Here is a 16,854-nt window from a genome sequence, read left to right as displayed (position 1 = left end):
AGAGTGGTGCGTGTTTCACCATAGTTCCATGATACAGTCTCCCAACCACCAGCAGCCATTCAAGAATTTACTTAACCAAACACATTTCTGATACACTTACTCGATACATTAAATAGTCCTTGATATTTTTTCATTCATTTGTCCAGTAATTGTTTTAACTTGTGTAAGCTTTTAGTATAAGCATTCTGCAACTTAACACAGTGTTAAGAACCATCTCCTGTTGTTTTGATCTCATGCTAGTTATCTTTCATGACCTCTTGGTTTTGTATTGAGGGAAAGTATCTGTCTTCATGAAAACCTTTGTTGTCCTTTTCCTATTTTCTTATATGCCTTGTAATGGGCAAGAGAGAGGAAAGATGCATCATACCTACATGGGGTAGTAAAGCTGTGAGTATACTGCAGAGTTGTACAGTTGCATAATAATATTTCAGAAGTCTTTTCCTAACAAAGCCTAGCATTTGCTTTTTTTGAGTACTACTTAACACTGAAATAGAACTATTTTAACCTCCAGGTCTTGTTCTCGAGTGGCAATTTCCTGGTCTTTGATGCGTATCATCTTTAGCATTCCTAAAATGGTCACATTTCTTCTCTAATGGCACATGAGGAAGATAGTAAATGCGACTGGCCTGCCAATATTATTCTATAAAAGAAGTACTATGTAATAAGGTTAACAAATTCTTGTCTCTGAACGTCTGTAATTGACATTGTCACTATCTGGAGTGGATGAGATGCTGTATTGGCACCCTATCTGCCCATCTCTCAAGGTTTTCCAGTGGTGTGGGGGAGGAAATCACTGTGTGTTTAAGAAAAAGAAAAGAAAAAGTGGAAGACCAAGTATCTCGTTCCAGGAAGTACACCTTGTCTTCTTATAATTGGTTCTGATGCTTAAAGGGATTACAGTTGCATTTGACTGGAAGTAAGATTTTTATTAATTAAAATTAAACAATGAGTATTCCATTTTTCTAAACAGTCACTGAGATACCATGTGTTCAAGTACTGATTTGTGCACATCTTAAGGCAGTGTCGTAGTTCAGCCCCGATGGGGACCAGACTGCGCAGTCTCTCTCTCGCTCCCCCCACCCTCCGAGAGAACGGGGGAGATGATATAAGAAAAAGGGCTTGAGGTTTGAGATAAGGACAGGGAGAGATCCTTAGAGTTACCGTTACGGGCAAAACAGACTCGACTTGGGGAGCTGAGTAAGGAAGAAACAAAGATATATTTTAGTATAGTTTTTTTTTGTAATACACTAACACTTTGAAAACTGTATACATGAGAGGATGTCAAGAAACTCTTCTAAACTATGCCAAAGTACAGAAAACATTTTAGTAATTGATCTAGGAGAATGTGAGGTAAGGATTCATATTTAATTCATAATTAGTAATTAATTTAAAACTGTTCATTTTAATTTCATTGTTATTCCTTGTTATATCTGCCTAGGTTTATAACATGCACTCGTTTGCTTAACCAAACATTTCTATTGATAGTCATGAAGAGTAGAATCATCACACTCCCATTTTAAACAAGTATCAAGTTTCTTCAGCAAAGCCAGTAGTTTAGGAAAGGATTTCATGCATTAAGTAGAACTGGTACTTCTTCTGACTTCCAGCAGGTTTTGGATTTAAATCATTGACAGCAATTCCAAAGACCAAAGGTTTAATAACTGTACAAGAACATAGTTGGTGGGAACTTATATTTTCTTTTTTAATATACAAAGCTGAATGTGATTTCCTATCAGAAGAAAGGAGCCATATTTATAATGTAAGTAGAGCACACAAGCTAAGAACAAGTCTGAAAAACTGTAGGGGTGTATTTCTTATTTATCACACTCACTTTTTAGAGCTGTGGTAGCACAATAGGGACTCACCATTCACCTTAAGATCCCTGTATTCTGCCAGAGCAATGAAAAGCAGTTCTAGAACAAATGCATACCATGCCTTAGGTGTTGAGCCTGGTACAGAGCAATATTTCCCCTCCAAGAACTCCAGGTATTTTGGGAGTTCACATAAGTGAGGGCAGAAAGATCTATTTTTATTAAAAATACTGTGTTGTTAAAAGTATTTAAAGCAGTGAGCAAGACATTCTTATTTTCCTGTTCCTACTGATACAGAGAATCTGCGGATCAAGTTGAATAAACTCTGGATGGAACACAAAAAACTATAGATTGTTTCCTAAGATAAAGCATAATTTCATATAAATGTTAACATTGCTCTGCAGTTATGTTTACATTTGTCCACACAAGTGTTACTGCTAATGGAGGTATCTTCTTAAAAAGAAATCTTAACCTCTTTGGAACTGAAGGAAAAGTAATTATTCTATATATAAAAGAATTTGTTTAGAAATATTGCTACGGCAAGCCCAGCAGCATTAAATAAAAAGTGTGTATGGGGAAGTTGAGGATTCTTCTGAGCTTCTCTGATTATTTTGTTAAAAAGCTTCACAAGAGGAATGAACTACGCAACCCGATGCAGCTGCAGTGAAAAGCTGGAGTGAAAAGCTGGCTGCACTTGCATACAATTTGAATACTCCTCAGTGAAGTATTAACCTGATATCTATGATATCTAACACAAGTTGCTGAAATGCTTTCTTACTTGTTCTTTTCTTAATCTTCAGTGTCCAGACCAATCATGCAAACAGGATTTGTTGGCTTACCTGGAACAGATCAAGCTGTACTCCCACCAGCTCAAAATCTGCAGTCAAGTTAAAGCAGAAATCCAGAACCTAGGTGGAGAGCTCATCATGTCTGCTGTAAGTAGAAGAATGATATAAATTACTTTGTTAATCAGGATAAATCTTAAATTTGAGTTGTGCTTTCCTGTGCTTGTGAGATGTTCCAGTGTAGCCCTGAATCTTTTTTTGGTCCCCACTGTTTTTTACACTCACTTAACACTGAGAATCTAAGACAGCGAAGCATAAAACTGGTGGCTTAAGAAGAACAGCCTTCATTTGTGGGTTTTGTTTTTTTTTTTTTCCTTTTAAAGTCTCAAAAGATATTATTTTCTACTGTTACTCTAGAGTACTTTGGTTTAAAGTACTGTAACGCATTTTAAGATAGTAGCTTACTTACTTACATGGATTATGCACATATGTGTGTCTATACACAAGAAGAAATCTCCAGAATCCTACTTCCAGTTCAGAAGAAAAAGATGAAGGACATTCTATATCCTCACAGAAAAAAAAAAAAAATTAAGAGCAAGGTGGCTTGATTCTTGAGTAAATTTCTTGATTTTTTTTTTTTTTTTTAAATAAGAGTCATTAGCTCAATTACAGCTAAGTGTCATTAGCCATGGAAAAGATACTGTTTGTGATTTTGTCGAACTTTTATGCACTTGTTCTCAGCACAAATCTGATCACAGGCAATCAAATAATGCCTTCACTTTCACACTGTCTGATCATTGATGTTATTACCGGTTATCCCAGAATGTGGGATTATGACTTCAAGAGAAAATCTGCTAAATGATAGAAAAAAAAAAAAAAAAAAAACAGGTAGCAAAAGCTTCCCAGCCCACATTCTTACCATTTAAATACTTTCCTCTTTATGATAACTTCACATTCACGTAACCTGGAATATATATCTCAGTAAAAATATCAGTACAATTTATATGGTTTATAAACCATATAAAATACTGTTCAGAAAGGAACACTCTATTGCTGATGTGAGATTTGAAACATTGATTTTTGTACGATATTTTTGTTGACTATTCAAACGAGAATTCAGAGACCATATTTAAACCACTGAAACCTACAGGTAAGTAATTCTGAATTGAATGTATACTTTCTGAAGCAAGTACTTGTTTTTCACTTGGGTTGTAAATTAATCAGGTTTACCTTCATTATCCATTTCTTCTTCCTTTTTACAAGTAGTTCCATGAGCACTGTGGGTTAATAAAGACAGATTTCATTGTTTAGTGTCCTCTGCTGTCAGTGCTCTCTCTCAGCTTCCCCATGTTGTCTGTAACCTACCTCCAATGGTCCCACACAGCAGAAATCCACATCTCCCTTTGCGCTTAGAGGCCTTGTTTTGGTACTTCGTTCTCCCACTCACCTGAACATAAACTGTTCACATCATCTTTGAGTACTGGTGCTTTTTATTCCAACCTCTGTGCTTCTAACATGCTCCCCTTGATCATGAGAAAGAAAGATAGATAGATAGCTACAGTGAGCCTTGAATCTGCCATCAACCTCCCCCAAAGCCCAGTGCAGGTGTGCAGATACTGAGTGTGCAGTCCGTGCTGACAGGCTGCCAGCCACCCCTTTGGAGCCAGCAAGAATTGGGCTGTCTCTTGTCTTTTCTGTTTTCTTCTGCTTCTGTTTTTTTGTTTTTGTTTTTGTTTTTTTTTTTTTAAACATGGGTGATAGAGTTTTAGGCCTGAAAAGAGACAAAGAGACTGGTGCTCTTAACTACAGCCTTTTAAAGTCAGTGGATACATACCTGGTTGGTATCAGTGGTTATAAAAAAGATTTATAAAAATTAAAAAAAAGTGTCACTGGTTTAAATGTGTTCTTACTGGCAAGGGGAGGGCCTTCATGGTTAATTGTCTGTTCTCAATTGCAACTGGTTATATGAAAATCCAGCCAAACTGTGATGCCTTTTCTGTAAGGTTTGTCCTAATCTACAGGTAAATGGACTGTTTGTGTTTGACTTGCTTCTATTTTAGGAGAATAATAGAATTTCAAAGACAACGTTTTATGGAAAGACAGGTAAACACAGAGGGAGAGAAATTCACTATTGATACAAAATGGGGGGGTGACTGAATTACTTGCTTATATTTTAAAAGCTGGAGATAATTCTGGCTTTGAACAGCCCTATGGAGCCTTTACAATTTGATCATGTAGGTTAGCTGGCATTGGAAAAAGTAACAAAAAGTTCTGCACAAGAAAGCACAGAGGTTCTCTCATGGAGTCTCTCATGCTCAGCCTCAGATTTGTTGGTTATGAAAGGATCATGTACAGAAAAAAAGACAGGGAGAGATGTGTGAATCATTAGCCGTATTAATTCACTGCAGGTTTGGGGTTTTTTTTTATTCATTAAAAATTCCTTGTATCAGTATTCAGTCTTTCCTGCTCCCATAAAATACTTAGATTTTTAAATAATGGAGCTAGCATAGCAGTTTGTAAGCTGCACCAGTAAAAATGGTGAGGATTCATAAGTAAGTCTTCACTAGGTCTGATTAAACAGGAAACAGACAATTCCTTATATTAATTAGAAATAATTTGTGCTGCTTCAGGCACAAAATAATGGAGTAATATTTGCATTATGCAGATGATTGACAGTAGTTGCTGTCAGTAATTCCATTTATGTAGTTAATCTGATAATTCACTTACAAGTGCTGTATAATAATAGGCTTGCATGTTGAGAACTTGTTTTTTTTCCCCAACAGTGGCTTTATATAAAGAAAGAGAATTATATCCCAGGGCAGAAAAATGAATATATCTTATGTGTGAACATTGTGCACTCTGACTTCTGCCAGCCAATTCTAGTTTGCGCTACTTATATGTATTTCATTTTATATTGTATTTAGCAAGGGAGACTAATTTTTTTTTGGCCTCAAGAAGGAAACAAATCTGGAAGAGAGTTCTCTGAGTTACTTTATTACAGAATTTGATAAATGGCATAGAAAAATATCTCAGGTTAGCCAGCTTCACCTGTGAACCAAAGGCTGTTTCACTCTTTATTTGTTTTTGACTCTTCCTGTTGGTATCTGAAGAAGCAGACTTACTTAAACAGTGACATAAGTCCACTTTCGTGTCAAATGTAGGTGCTGTAACGCTTCTAACTTCATGCTTCAAGGCTGGATTTGAATGCCTTTTTTTACTTACTGAGCGGCCACTGAGTTCCCATGCCAGTTAAATAAAAAGTTGCCTGCAGGCTGTTATATGAACATGTTTCAGCTTTGAAGGCTACACCACAGGTACAAACACGTGGAGTCAAAGCTGTAGGCTAGCACGGAGAAAAATCCAAGGTATCTGTGGCTGCCATCAGGCCTTTGCCTGACAGAGTTCCAGTCCTTGGATAACCATACCCCAGGAAAAAAAATTTCTGAAAGTTGATGTTAACCCCCTAAGAGGTTTTTTGTGGTGTGTTTTTGTTTGTTTTGTTGACAGAATTGTTTCTGTGTGTGGGGTTTTCATGTTTTGGTTTTTTTTTAATATTTAATAACAGTACATCTTTCACTGCTTTTGCCTAGTGTATGCTGATAGGTGCATGTATAGAAAACTCCTGGCTGCTGGAAGCAAAGCAAAGGATATGTTTTTTCCTGTTAATTACTCAGAGACAGCTCGGTTGCTATTGCTTTCTAAACTGCGTTTACTGAGAAAAACTAATTTAAAGCAGCAAGTAGTATTACTGGTAATGTGCACTAGAAGACAGTTAACTTTTCCTAATAATAATTACTTTGCTAATTAGCAAAATCAGGATGTATTTTATAGTTCTTAGACTCAGTGCATATAAAACACTATTGCAACAAACACACCGTTTCTTCACAAACTAAAGCAACCAATGAAAACAGCAAGGGAAGGATTTATATTAAACCATTATTCTCTTTCTCTCAAAGACCTGTACTTTAATAAACATTTTTCTTCTTTAAAACCTTCTGCAAGCAAAAGCAGCAGTACTTGGGAGGGACTGAGCTAACCGCCTGTCTAAGCGTATGTTCCATTATGGTGTGTCAAGGAAACAATTTTACAGTACTTACGTAAGTTGTTTATCATTTACCTTGGACACGGGGCCTGGTCTAATTATAGGACTCAATTTCAGTTCTTTGAATCCTGCATAGCCTGAAGCAGATTCTGGTAATGGTTAGTTATTTAGTTCATTAGATTCAATTTCCCCACATGAAAAATGGGTAAAACGCAGAACAAACCCCAAATATCCTGGAAGTGTATAATGTAATACTAGACAGACAGACATAGATAACCAATGGAATAGCCACATTCTAGGAAAACTCAGCTCATTGAAAATAAACACCCCCAGATTTCCCACCCAAATGGTGACGCAGATTTCCAAAGGCCAGTTCCACAAATGGGAATGAAATCTTTCTGATATCCCCAAGGGAGAGGAGCATGGCAAAGCGGAGGTGGACAAAAGGCAGAGGGAACAGTTTCCAGTAAAGTAATAACAATGCCAAGTCTCCCTTTAGCTTATTTTATACGTTTTATACATAACCTGTACTAGGATTGAATCCACAATAGGCTCTATGCATTATCTAGCAGCTATATGAAGAAACATGGTAGTTAATGATGTGCTTCCAACTCTTGAACTTTTTCCTGAGCTTTCTTGAACTTCTGTCTTCTGGTGTCACTGTTTCACTATGATCTCAGTTTTCATTAAAATGAAATTATCACCATTCTGGGTGGAGAAAAAAAAAACAAAACCTGTGCAAATGTAAACATCCTCACCTCAGAAAACAAGGCAGGCAACTAGTGTTACAGTCCTGGCCCAGGCCAAGGAGGATGCCAGTGTCTTCAACAGTCAGATTTCAGTCTCAGTACTTCACCCATTTGGGTTGGTCTGCTACTTCTAAGGGATTAAATAACTTTCTTTTACATAGCAACCTTAGAACTATAAAATAATTCACAGCAGCAAATTGTTTCACACAGTGGGAAGAAAATGCAAAGCACAATGTAGTGAGTACTCCTTACCTTAAATGCAGCACTGCTCTTCATAGAAATGTAGAATTCATGTTCTTTTCTGAAGTAGTTGTCAAAAAAATAAAAATTCAGTCTTAGTCTCTCCATGTAACAAAGAAAATTTGCTTGCAGGAATGTATTTAAACCTAGTGGTTCAATTAAGATACATTTTTAATAACTGTCCTTGTTTCCAAAAGAATTTTAAGTAAGTTCAGACTTCAAACATTGATTAAAGAACTTTGTATTTGATACTCAATTCTTAGTTTTCACCTGCATGAAATATGAAAGTAAGTCAGTCTAGTTGAGTTGTAATAAGACATGGGAGATTGTAAACAGCCAATTGATAAATCTCTGCTCAACTAGTAAAACTTCAGTTATCTGCTAAAAAAATTAATGCTCATAGCAGGCCAGTCCAGAGTATCACAGCTGGGGTTCTAGCTGGCTTGCACATTACATAGCAAGAAATGGTTTGTGAGTATTCTTTTGCCTAGTCTCTTATAGCTTTGTTACAGAAGGCAACTGTCTGCTGCTTCTTTACATCAAAGAGACAGCATCTGCAAAGCTACACAAAGGCTGTGAGTGGGAGACTGACTTATTTACATGCTTTGAGAATAAGGAAATTCTCTATTTGTTTGACTGCTACAGAAACAACTCCTACTGACACCTGACAAGGCAAGAATTTCTTAGTACACTGAACAGAAAATACTTGATATTTTTCAAGAGTTTCTTGAAATTCTGATTCTCTTAAGCGTGCTGAATATTAACTAAAAATAACTGACCATAGTAGTTGTTATATTTTTAAACTTATTACAGGAATGGACTGCTACTACTGTCAAGACATGAAATTATTTTACCAAAAAAAAGAGTGAAAAATATAATGCATGTATACAAACTGAAAATAAAGTTTCAAAATTCTTTCCCCCCATCCCCCTGGAGTTCCCTTTTCTTCACCTTTGTTAGTCAAGGGAGAGTTTGCTTCCTTGCATGCAGGACTGATTACTGAAGAGAGATGTAAGAAGTGCTGGAGAAAAGAGGGAGTTGATTTCAGCATGAGTGCAGCCAGTCTGTTGGTGGCAGGGTTTGAGCAATTTGGTATCTTCAAGTCTGGATCTTCTGTTTCACCACAGTATGAAGTCACAGTGGTTACAAAATCATTCTGGGTTCCTTCTGCAATGGAAACAAAGTACTAATGCTCACAGGACAGATGACATATTTACATGAGGAAAGACAGGGCAAGCGATGTTTTTCCTGCATCCTTGCCTGAATTACTGCTGTCTTGACTGACACAAGTCAGACCTGTGAAAGGTGGAGGCTGGCATGTTGTGTCTCCATGGGAAGTGCCAAAAGAGCAAAAGTGGAAGTCATGCAAAAACAAAACAGCCTTTAGTTTGGGCTGGGTTGGTTTATTTTGCTAGTGAATCTTTATGTACCACTTGCTACACATTGAAGAGTTTGCAGCTACATCTCTCTAAATGAAATGAATGTAAATGCTCATGAATATTTTATCAAGCTATCTTTCATTTATGCCAAGTGTAATTTCATGAGTTTTCCTAGCTATAAGACCTTAAAGAGCATGCTGAACATCTGAGCTAAAAGCATCCAATTGAAGACAATCCTTGAGTATGTCAGATTTACATGACAGCAACAGATTTACACCAGACTCTAATGTTACTGGCATTAAGGTATAGAAACAGTTGCTCTTCAGGGACCCAGAAAAAAAGGGAAAAGGTAGGGCTTGATTCTTACCATCTGTAGTACATGTCCAAGAACAACCCAAAAGGCTGTTCAGTAGGGCCTGCTGCAATAGGACAAGGGGTAATGGTTTTAAAATAGTGGGGAGTAAATTTAGATTGGAAATTAGGAAAAAATTTTTACAATGTGAGTTATAGAACACTGGAACAGGTTGCCCAGAAAGGTGGTGGAGGCCCCATCCCTGGAGACGTTCAAGGCCAGGCTGGATGAGGCCCTAGTTGGGGATGTCCCTGCTCCTTGCAGGGGGGGTTGGACTAGATGACCTTTGAAGGTCCCTTCCAACCCTAACCATTCTATGATTCTATGAAAAGCTGCAAAATTTTGAATGCAGTAAAGAGTACCTTCCCTCATCTCACAATATCCACATTTTCTGTACAGAAGAAAGAGTAGTGAGAGATGCATACAAAAACCTGAGTCTGGACGCTAAGATACGGTAAATAACATGGCTAGTCCAAAGGGCAGCATTAAATAAGTCTCCTTATAGTTCCTTGCCTATGCAGAGATGCCAAGAGCAAAGTAAAAGTTAACAAACAGCGACTGCTGCCTGTCCTGACATACACCACCTACCACTTCTCCCCTGCCCCCAGCACTACAGGAACTGCAGCAAACCCCCTAATTTAAACAGTCTTAGAGGAAGATAGGTCATCTACATTTCAGCAGGGAGGCACACAGCAGCTCCTTTTTTGTATTTTTTTTCCTCCATATTTTAAGTACTTGTTTCTGCAAGCCTGTCTGTACCTCAGGGCATCTTTTGTAGATATTAAATAATATGGCAGAGCTTCAGTTCCTCTTGCATGGCAAGGGGGTAGTGGAATTCAGCCACTCCAGTTGGGTACAGTCTTCAAATTGTTAGCATTTAAAATGCTCAAGTTGATAGGTTGCTGCTCCACAGAGCTCATGTCAAACTATGAGGCTAACATGCCATGTATTAGGGTGTAATTACAACTGCATCAAAATTAGAGAACTATGAAGGCTATTTACTACTTGTTTATAGTAAATATATATAATTTTAATATTTAAAATCTATATAAATATATATATATTATTAAGCAATAAATACACAATTTTCTTGATCACAATGGTGTGGTGAAGTAGCAGTTCCACAGCCCCGGCCCTTTTGTGAAAGGAGCTACAGCTGACAAAATGAGGTGATAAATAACTGTTCATTTGCCACAGGAGAAGAAAGGCAAGTCTGTCATAATGGTCTCCTGCAAGGATTCCACTTTATTATTCATATTTCACAGTATAAGCTAGAGTGAGTCACAATAAAACACTCTGGCACCAGGCAGTCTTTGCTAAGTGGAAGGAAGGATTACAGACACAGAAGTCACAGAGAAACTTCAGGGGGGAAAAAAAAAAAACTTGCCTCTTAAGCCCATACACCTTCTACTGCAGAAACACCACTTACCTTTTATTTTCCTCTCTCTGGTGCACAGCAGCTTCATAGCAGTGTTACTATGCAGGCTGTGCTACAAAAGTGAGCGTGTATGACGCCACCACTATTGACCATGGTGGGGCAGGGGGAGATTATTCAAAGCTCTTAAGAAGGACTCACGATCACAGTGGTGTCAGCTGCTCTAGAAAACAACAGATAATTAAAAGAGTGTGTGGAGAGAAAGAGCAATAGTATCACAAAAACTATGCTAAACCTAGTAGACTGGCTAGGGAGCCTGCTTCTCTAAAGTTGCAGGCCCCAAAGTTAAGTTTATAACTCGCAGGCCCCAAATATACCTACCATCTTAGCTTAAAACAATACCACCATCTGCCATGCAACAATTATGTGACTGTTGTTATAAACTGGAAATCCTTTCTAAAAGCTCACACGCTGCAGCAAGGAAGGAACTTTAGAGGCCATCTGGTAAATTTTACACCTGTTCCTGGAGTATAGAGCCAATTTCAGTTGACCATCACATACACACGTGTTCATTCAGTCCTCAAAGCAGTTTAACTTGCTGAGGGAACCAGACTGGTAAGGGTTTTTGGTTTTTTTTTTTTTTTTTTTTTGGCACTTTAGAGAGAAGCAGTAAACATGATCATACTGTCTGGAGGGTTTTTCTGCCAGATGAGAGGGGTTTCTAAAAAAATGCAACTAAACCCAGCCCCTTGGCGGAATTTTTATTACTGATTATTTGCATTTGTGTATGTTTACAAATTGTTACACATGCAACATACAGACAGACAATAACACACTCCCTCTCACCTGATCACTTCACTTGACATGGCAGAGGGGAGAAGACCTTGAACCTTTCCTAACAACTAGCTTGCAAAGCTGCATATTACAAAAGACACTGCAGTTAGGCTGGCTGGCAAAGCGCAAGATCATTCTCCCACTAAAATCAATGGGCCTTTTAGGAGACCTTACAAGTATTTACAGAAGATAACTATTTCAACAAAGATGATGTTTAGAAGTTGAAATATAAGCACTCCAGTTTTATAAAGTAATCCTACTATATTCACACCCAAACACAGTGGGCTTCCTCAGTGTTAGCATATCTGCAAGTGACAAGTATTCCTGAACATCGTGCTTTGATAACGTAAGTGTGCATGCATACATATGACCAAAAATAAAATCATAAACACTTCACCTAAAATGGTGTAATTTTTTTTCCTGAGTGCACTGGATGTATGGTGATACCTTCTGAAGTGCCCAGGGAGTATGCAGTGCCTAACATTAGACACAGCTGTAGCAAACAAAGCATTCCTTTCCTCTTGGCTTTTAGGACCACAAGACATGCATGGAACTACACACCCCACCCCACCCCATACCCACCCTCCACCCCAACCCTCCTTCCTCCCCCCTTCTGTGTGTTTATTTTTGCTCTTAATTCTAAAGGACAAGCCCAAGTCTTACCAGTCTGTGTTTTTTCATTTCCAAGGGTTGAAGTAATACTGATGGCCAAGTGCTGGCATCAGGTCTTCTGCCAGTGTTGGACAAGTTGGTGCTTGTCTTGGTTTTTGTCAAGTCATGGCCCCCAAGATCGTAGCTCTCCCCATCAGAGCAGTAACTCTGTTCTGCATGCAGCCTGCGTGAAATCTCTTTCTGGAGCATGTCGGACCAGATTTGTGCCTAGAGTTTGAGAATAAGATTCACTGTCAGGGGTTAACACAGAATAAAATACCTCTACACAACATATATCATAGGATCATACTTGCTTTTTGCACACTGCAACACTGGTAAGTAAGTCAGTGTGCCTCCAGCACAGCTGCAGAGTCCTTGGGGCAGAGGAGGTGACTGGGACAGTGAGGTGTCCCTAGCACGCTCTGCTTTCAGCCCACAGACACAGTGCAGCCTGCAGGCCAAAAATGCATGACGGGAGTGCAATCCCCGAGTTTGCCTGTATTACACTATGATGCAGCACGCAGAGCCAACTCACTGCTTTAAGCTGTCATTTTTGTTCCAGTTAGCAGATTCTGAGTTTGAATTCAGTGCACTATATCCTATTTCCATTACTATTGATGGAAAATGCCTTTGCTTTAACACCTGTACGCCTACTTAGTATGCTGGTGAAGATGCTAGGAGATGATACAGATTAGCTCATTGCGCATTCCACCTCTTAGGCTGGCATTCCTTAAACAGTTTGAGAGGCCACACAAGTCACTGCAATTTCTGTGTGCTAACCTGTTCTTAATTACTCTGAAAAATCTTGGCCACTGAGAACTAGGTTCAGCAGCTCCAAGCCAGCCACTTCACAGTATCCCAGCATTACTCAGGAGCAGGTGTGGGAGCCTGGAATGGGACAGGAGCAGCTGGAGAATTTGCCTAGTGCTGATACAAAGGAAGTAAAGGTCACATTTTCATAGCTCTTGTTGTAGGTAATTTCATTACCCATCAGCAGTAATTGCAATTATAGCCTGCAGATAAGCATCACAAATTCACATTTAAAAAAAACCCAAATACTATCTACATAAGCATTTATATTCTCCAGAACAAATTTCACTTCAAGTCAGAACAGTGAAACATGAATATAATGATCAAACACACCAAGGGAAAACAAAAAAAAATTAGGGTTTGGTATGTAAGTCTTACTATTAAACCGTTGCTTATTCCTTAGCATATTGTGATTAAAGGTAGACTGGCTTCCTAGGCTAATGTTCCTGTTTCTTATTGCAGCTGGATAGCGTCACTTCACTAATTCAAGCTGCCAAAAATTTAATGAATGCTGTGGTGCAGACAGTGAAGATGTCCTATATTGCATCCACAAAGATTATCAAGATTCAGAGTCCTACTGGCCCACGACATCCTGTTGTGATGTGGAGAATGAAGGCTCCAGAGAAGAAGCCCCTAATTAAAAGAGAGAAGCCAGAAGAAATCTATGCAGCTGTCAGAAAAGGTTCTGCAAAGAAGAGAATCCATCCTGTTCAAGTCATGAGTGAATTTAGAGGCAGAGTAGTCTAATATTTTGCCACTTTTGGCAAAAAATTCTGATGATTTTTCATCTTTTCCCCTACTTATTTAATAATAATGTATGTTTTGCTTTTCTCTAAATTTGTAAGGTAACACTTGCTTAAATTATTTGAAAAATGCAGCTGGATCAATTAGCAGCCCACAGCTGGCAAAACCCACCCATTCTCTTGCTATCATGTTTTCATACTGACATGTTTTCAGCAGAGCACTTTGACACATCACAGGACCATGCTGTAGTTGGAGAGGAGGATGCAATGTGCCAACCTGCCCAAAGTCTACCGCATTCACCAGGCAAAGGCCTTCATTCACTGGAGTGAATGTGGCCAATACTAAACTGCATGTATTTTATGACATACAGCTTTGGAAACATTGTGCTTATTGGCTCAGATCTTTTACAAGCATCATTACACTGTGATCAAATCAGCTGGACTGCTTGATGCTAGCTGAGAGCCTGGGCTCTTAACTTTAGTTATCTACAGCGAAAGAGCTAAAGATCTCCCCTCATCCAAGGCTCAGCCCTGGAAATAGAAGTTTGAGAATGTTTGATGGAACACAAGTGTTTTAACATCATGGATATAGTAATGTAATAAAAAAGCATTGAGTACAACATAGCAGTAATAATAGCTCTTTAAAAGCCTTTTAAAACACTAATCTGTGTTCTGCTTCCTGCTCTGTTCTGTGAGCCCTAACTGCTGACTCTTATATTTCAAAGTTCAGATAAATAGAGTGTTAACAATAAAAAACTTTTCTAATCACTGCACAAAAGAACAAATATGAAACACATGATTATTCTGAATCAGTCTGTGAAATACACATATCTTGAAGGTTAGGAACGATGAGATTTTTGCAGAGTAACTCTGGTGACTAAAATTACTTTTCTTGTGACAGTAGACTCCTAAATGCAGGACTGTGCTCGTAAGCAACTTGCTAAATGGGTGCACTACATCTCAAAGTGTGTAATGAAGATCAGCGTTATTAGTCTGTAACCGCCACTAGACTTAGATAGTAAAAGAAATTTTTTCTATATCTGTTTGAATCCAAAATCTACTTGGACTGATTTTTAAAAAATTCTCTCACTTGTCTTCCCTGCCATGTCACTAAGTTTTCCCAGACTCCACGTGTTACTCACAACGTCTTTGGCTTGGCATTTAGGTAGATCCTTTGGTATGTTTTTTTTTTTTTTTTTTTAATTATTTGCTAAGGTGAAAGGGCTTCCTCATATACCAGATCTTCATTGATTGCCATTTTCTGGTGGCTCCAGAATACAGGCTGCTGCTCCATGTTATTTATTATCACGTTTTGCTCAGCAGTGCATGTACCTAGCATGATGTGGGTGGCAAAATAACCATAAACTGTGTTTTTCCTCTTGGGGCCCACTCTGTTTCTAAGCTCAGGGCAGTGGAGCAGCGTAATTTCTAAGATGTTGGTTAAGTTAAGAAATCCCATGAAACCTGCAGTGATCATGACTTAAAAAATTTTACAGATAACTATTCCACCTTCAATACTTTATTATCTGTTAAATGAAACAAAAGAGGAAGTTTAGAAGAAAAATTACTTATTTCCAACTCAAATTCCCTTCTGCACTTTTGCATCAACGTGTATAGTCTTTGCTATCTTTGTAGTCCTCTTAGGGCTACAGTCTCTTAAAGACAAAATCTCTATGCAGTATTTCAGGTTCTGGCCCACCCCCTTGGACTGCCTACTCCCCCCAGCAAGGTTCAAGTCCAGATGCCAGCATGTGAGTGGACATAACCTTGCCTTGCGGGGATGTTACTCTTAATAAATCCTCATGTCTGAGTTACACCTTTGATATAGGTCACCTTGATATCAAATGTCTGTAACTAATGTCTTGTTATCACAATATTAATAAAAAGTGTGTACACCACTGAGAAGATGTCTTTTGGTGGTGTGGGTTGTTTTTTGCCTTTTTTCTTTTAATATGTCTCCCTATTGGTCTCCAACACTAATGAACATCTAGTTCAAAAGCCTGCCAGGTTTGCTCAAGGGAGTGCCAGCCTTCCAGCACCCTAAGTATACTCTGTCAGTGTGTTTCAAGTGAGACTCTTCTAGCATTAGTATCACTGAAGCACAGTTTACTGCTTAATTTAATGCTCCTTCCTGCAATGCCACTCACTACTCTCTTATCCTGGCCATAATGGATAGCCAGTTTCATCTCAACTTTCAATACTATTCCTATTACATAGAAATTTATTAGGCAAAAAAAAAACCAACCCTCTAAATGAACAAGAAAAATCAAAACCCACTGCTGGTTTCTGAGCAGAGCCAAAAGAATTATAAGTTAATTAATTATATCTAGACTACTTTTTCTTGGCTAAAGTTCAACCTCAAGTGAAAACCTCAAGGTAAACTTTATTTCTGGCTCAGGAGGCAGAGGGATAAGAAACAAGTCCTGGAGGTGTAAAAAGGCCAGTGTATTCGCTCTTTACCCACCTCAGCAGGTGTGTGAAGCAGGGAACCACCACTTCTATGCCACTATTCTAGTGTGGAATGAGGATGTGCTGCTCATTTCTAGTCAAAAGCAGCTACTCAATTCATCCTGTAATCTACTCATTCCTTCCTAGCCCCAGTTTTCAGAGTATAAGCTGTTGCCTGCCTCTGTGTTTGCATAAAATACTCAGCATACCCCTTGAAAACTAAGCTCTAGCTGCAGCTTTGCAAGCCTTTCTCACTTCAGCAACTCAGATTATTTCATTAGCTTGCCTTGTCCTCTCCCCACTACCACATTATTCAGCAAAGTACAACAGACAAAAGCAAATTTATTTTAAAAATTCAGTGAAGTACTAAAAAATGAGATTGTTATTTTTCATTGTTGAAGCACATTAGTACAAGAGAACACATTCAAGCCCATTTCCATGACTCCCAAAGCTGTTGATTAATTTTTTTTTTAACTAAACAACTTAGTTGTGTCACTCTGCTCTCACTGCTGATGTTGTTTCCTTCAGTATTTAGTGATTCTAATTTGTAAACAGCACTTTCTGTCAGTGCAGACTGTGTTGAGCACAGGTTGCAGTTTGTTCCAGTTATTTTATTATTACCTTAACTTAGTAAG

The 16,854-nt window shown here is 38.4% G+C and overlaps 1 protein-coding gene and 1 long non-coding RNA gene across 2 annotated transcripts in view; one reads left to right on the top strand and one right to left on the bottom strand.

Annotated features, from left to right (window-relative positions):
- The window catches only part of CTNNA3 (catenin alpha 3), a 475,445-nt gene extending 460,235 nt beyond the window's left edge, over positions 1–15,210 (top strand). The window contains exons 16-17 of the mRNA XM_086752374.1: positions 2,612–2,746; positions 13,491–15,210. Coding sequence (XP_086608500.1) covers positions 2,612–2,746; positions 13,491–13,775 — 420 coding nt within the window. The 3' untranslated portion in view covers positions 13,776–15,210. The remainder of the gene's footprint in view (positions 1–2,611; positions 2,747–13,490) is intronic.
- On the bottom strand, positions 8,673–12,361 carry LOC147600050 (uncharacterized). Its single transcript, XR_015259041.1, has 3 exons — positions 12,231–12,361; positions 10,788–10,956; positions 8,673–8,794 (listed from the first exon to the last, which is right to left on the bottom strand). It is a non-coding gene; the product is annotated as an uncharacterized LOC147600050 (long non-coding RNA).
- Positions 15,211–16,854: the final 1,644 nt, after the last annotated feature.

The sequence above is a fragment of the Chlamydotis macqueenii genome, chromosome 7 (genome assembly GCF_036417535.1).
Source record: "Chlamydotis macqueenii isolate bChlMac1 chromosome 7, bChlMac1.mat, whole genome shotgun sequence".
Classification (NCBI taxonomy): domain Eukaryota; kingdom Metazoa; phylum Chordata; class Aves; order Otidiformes; family Otididae; genus Chlamydotis; species Chlamydotis macqueenii.
Note: the sequence above shows the minus strand (reverse complement) of the source record. Positions and strands in the feature narration are given on the sequence as shown.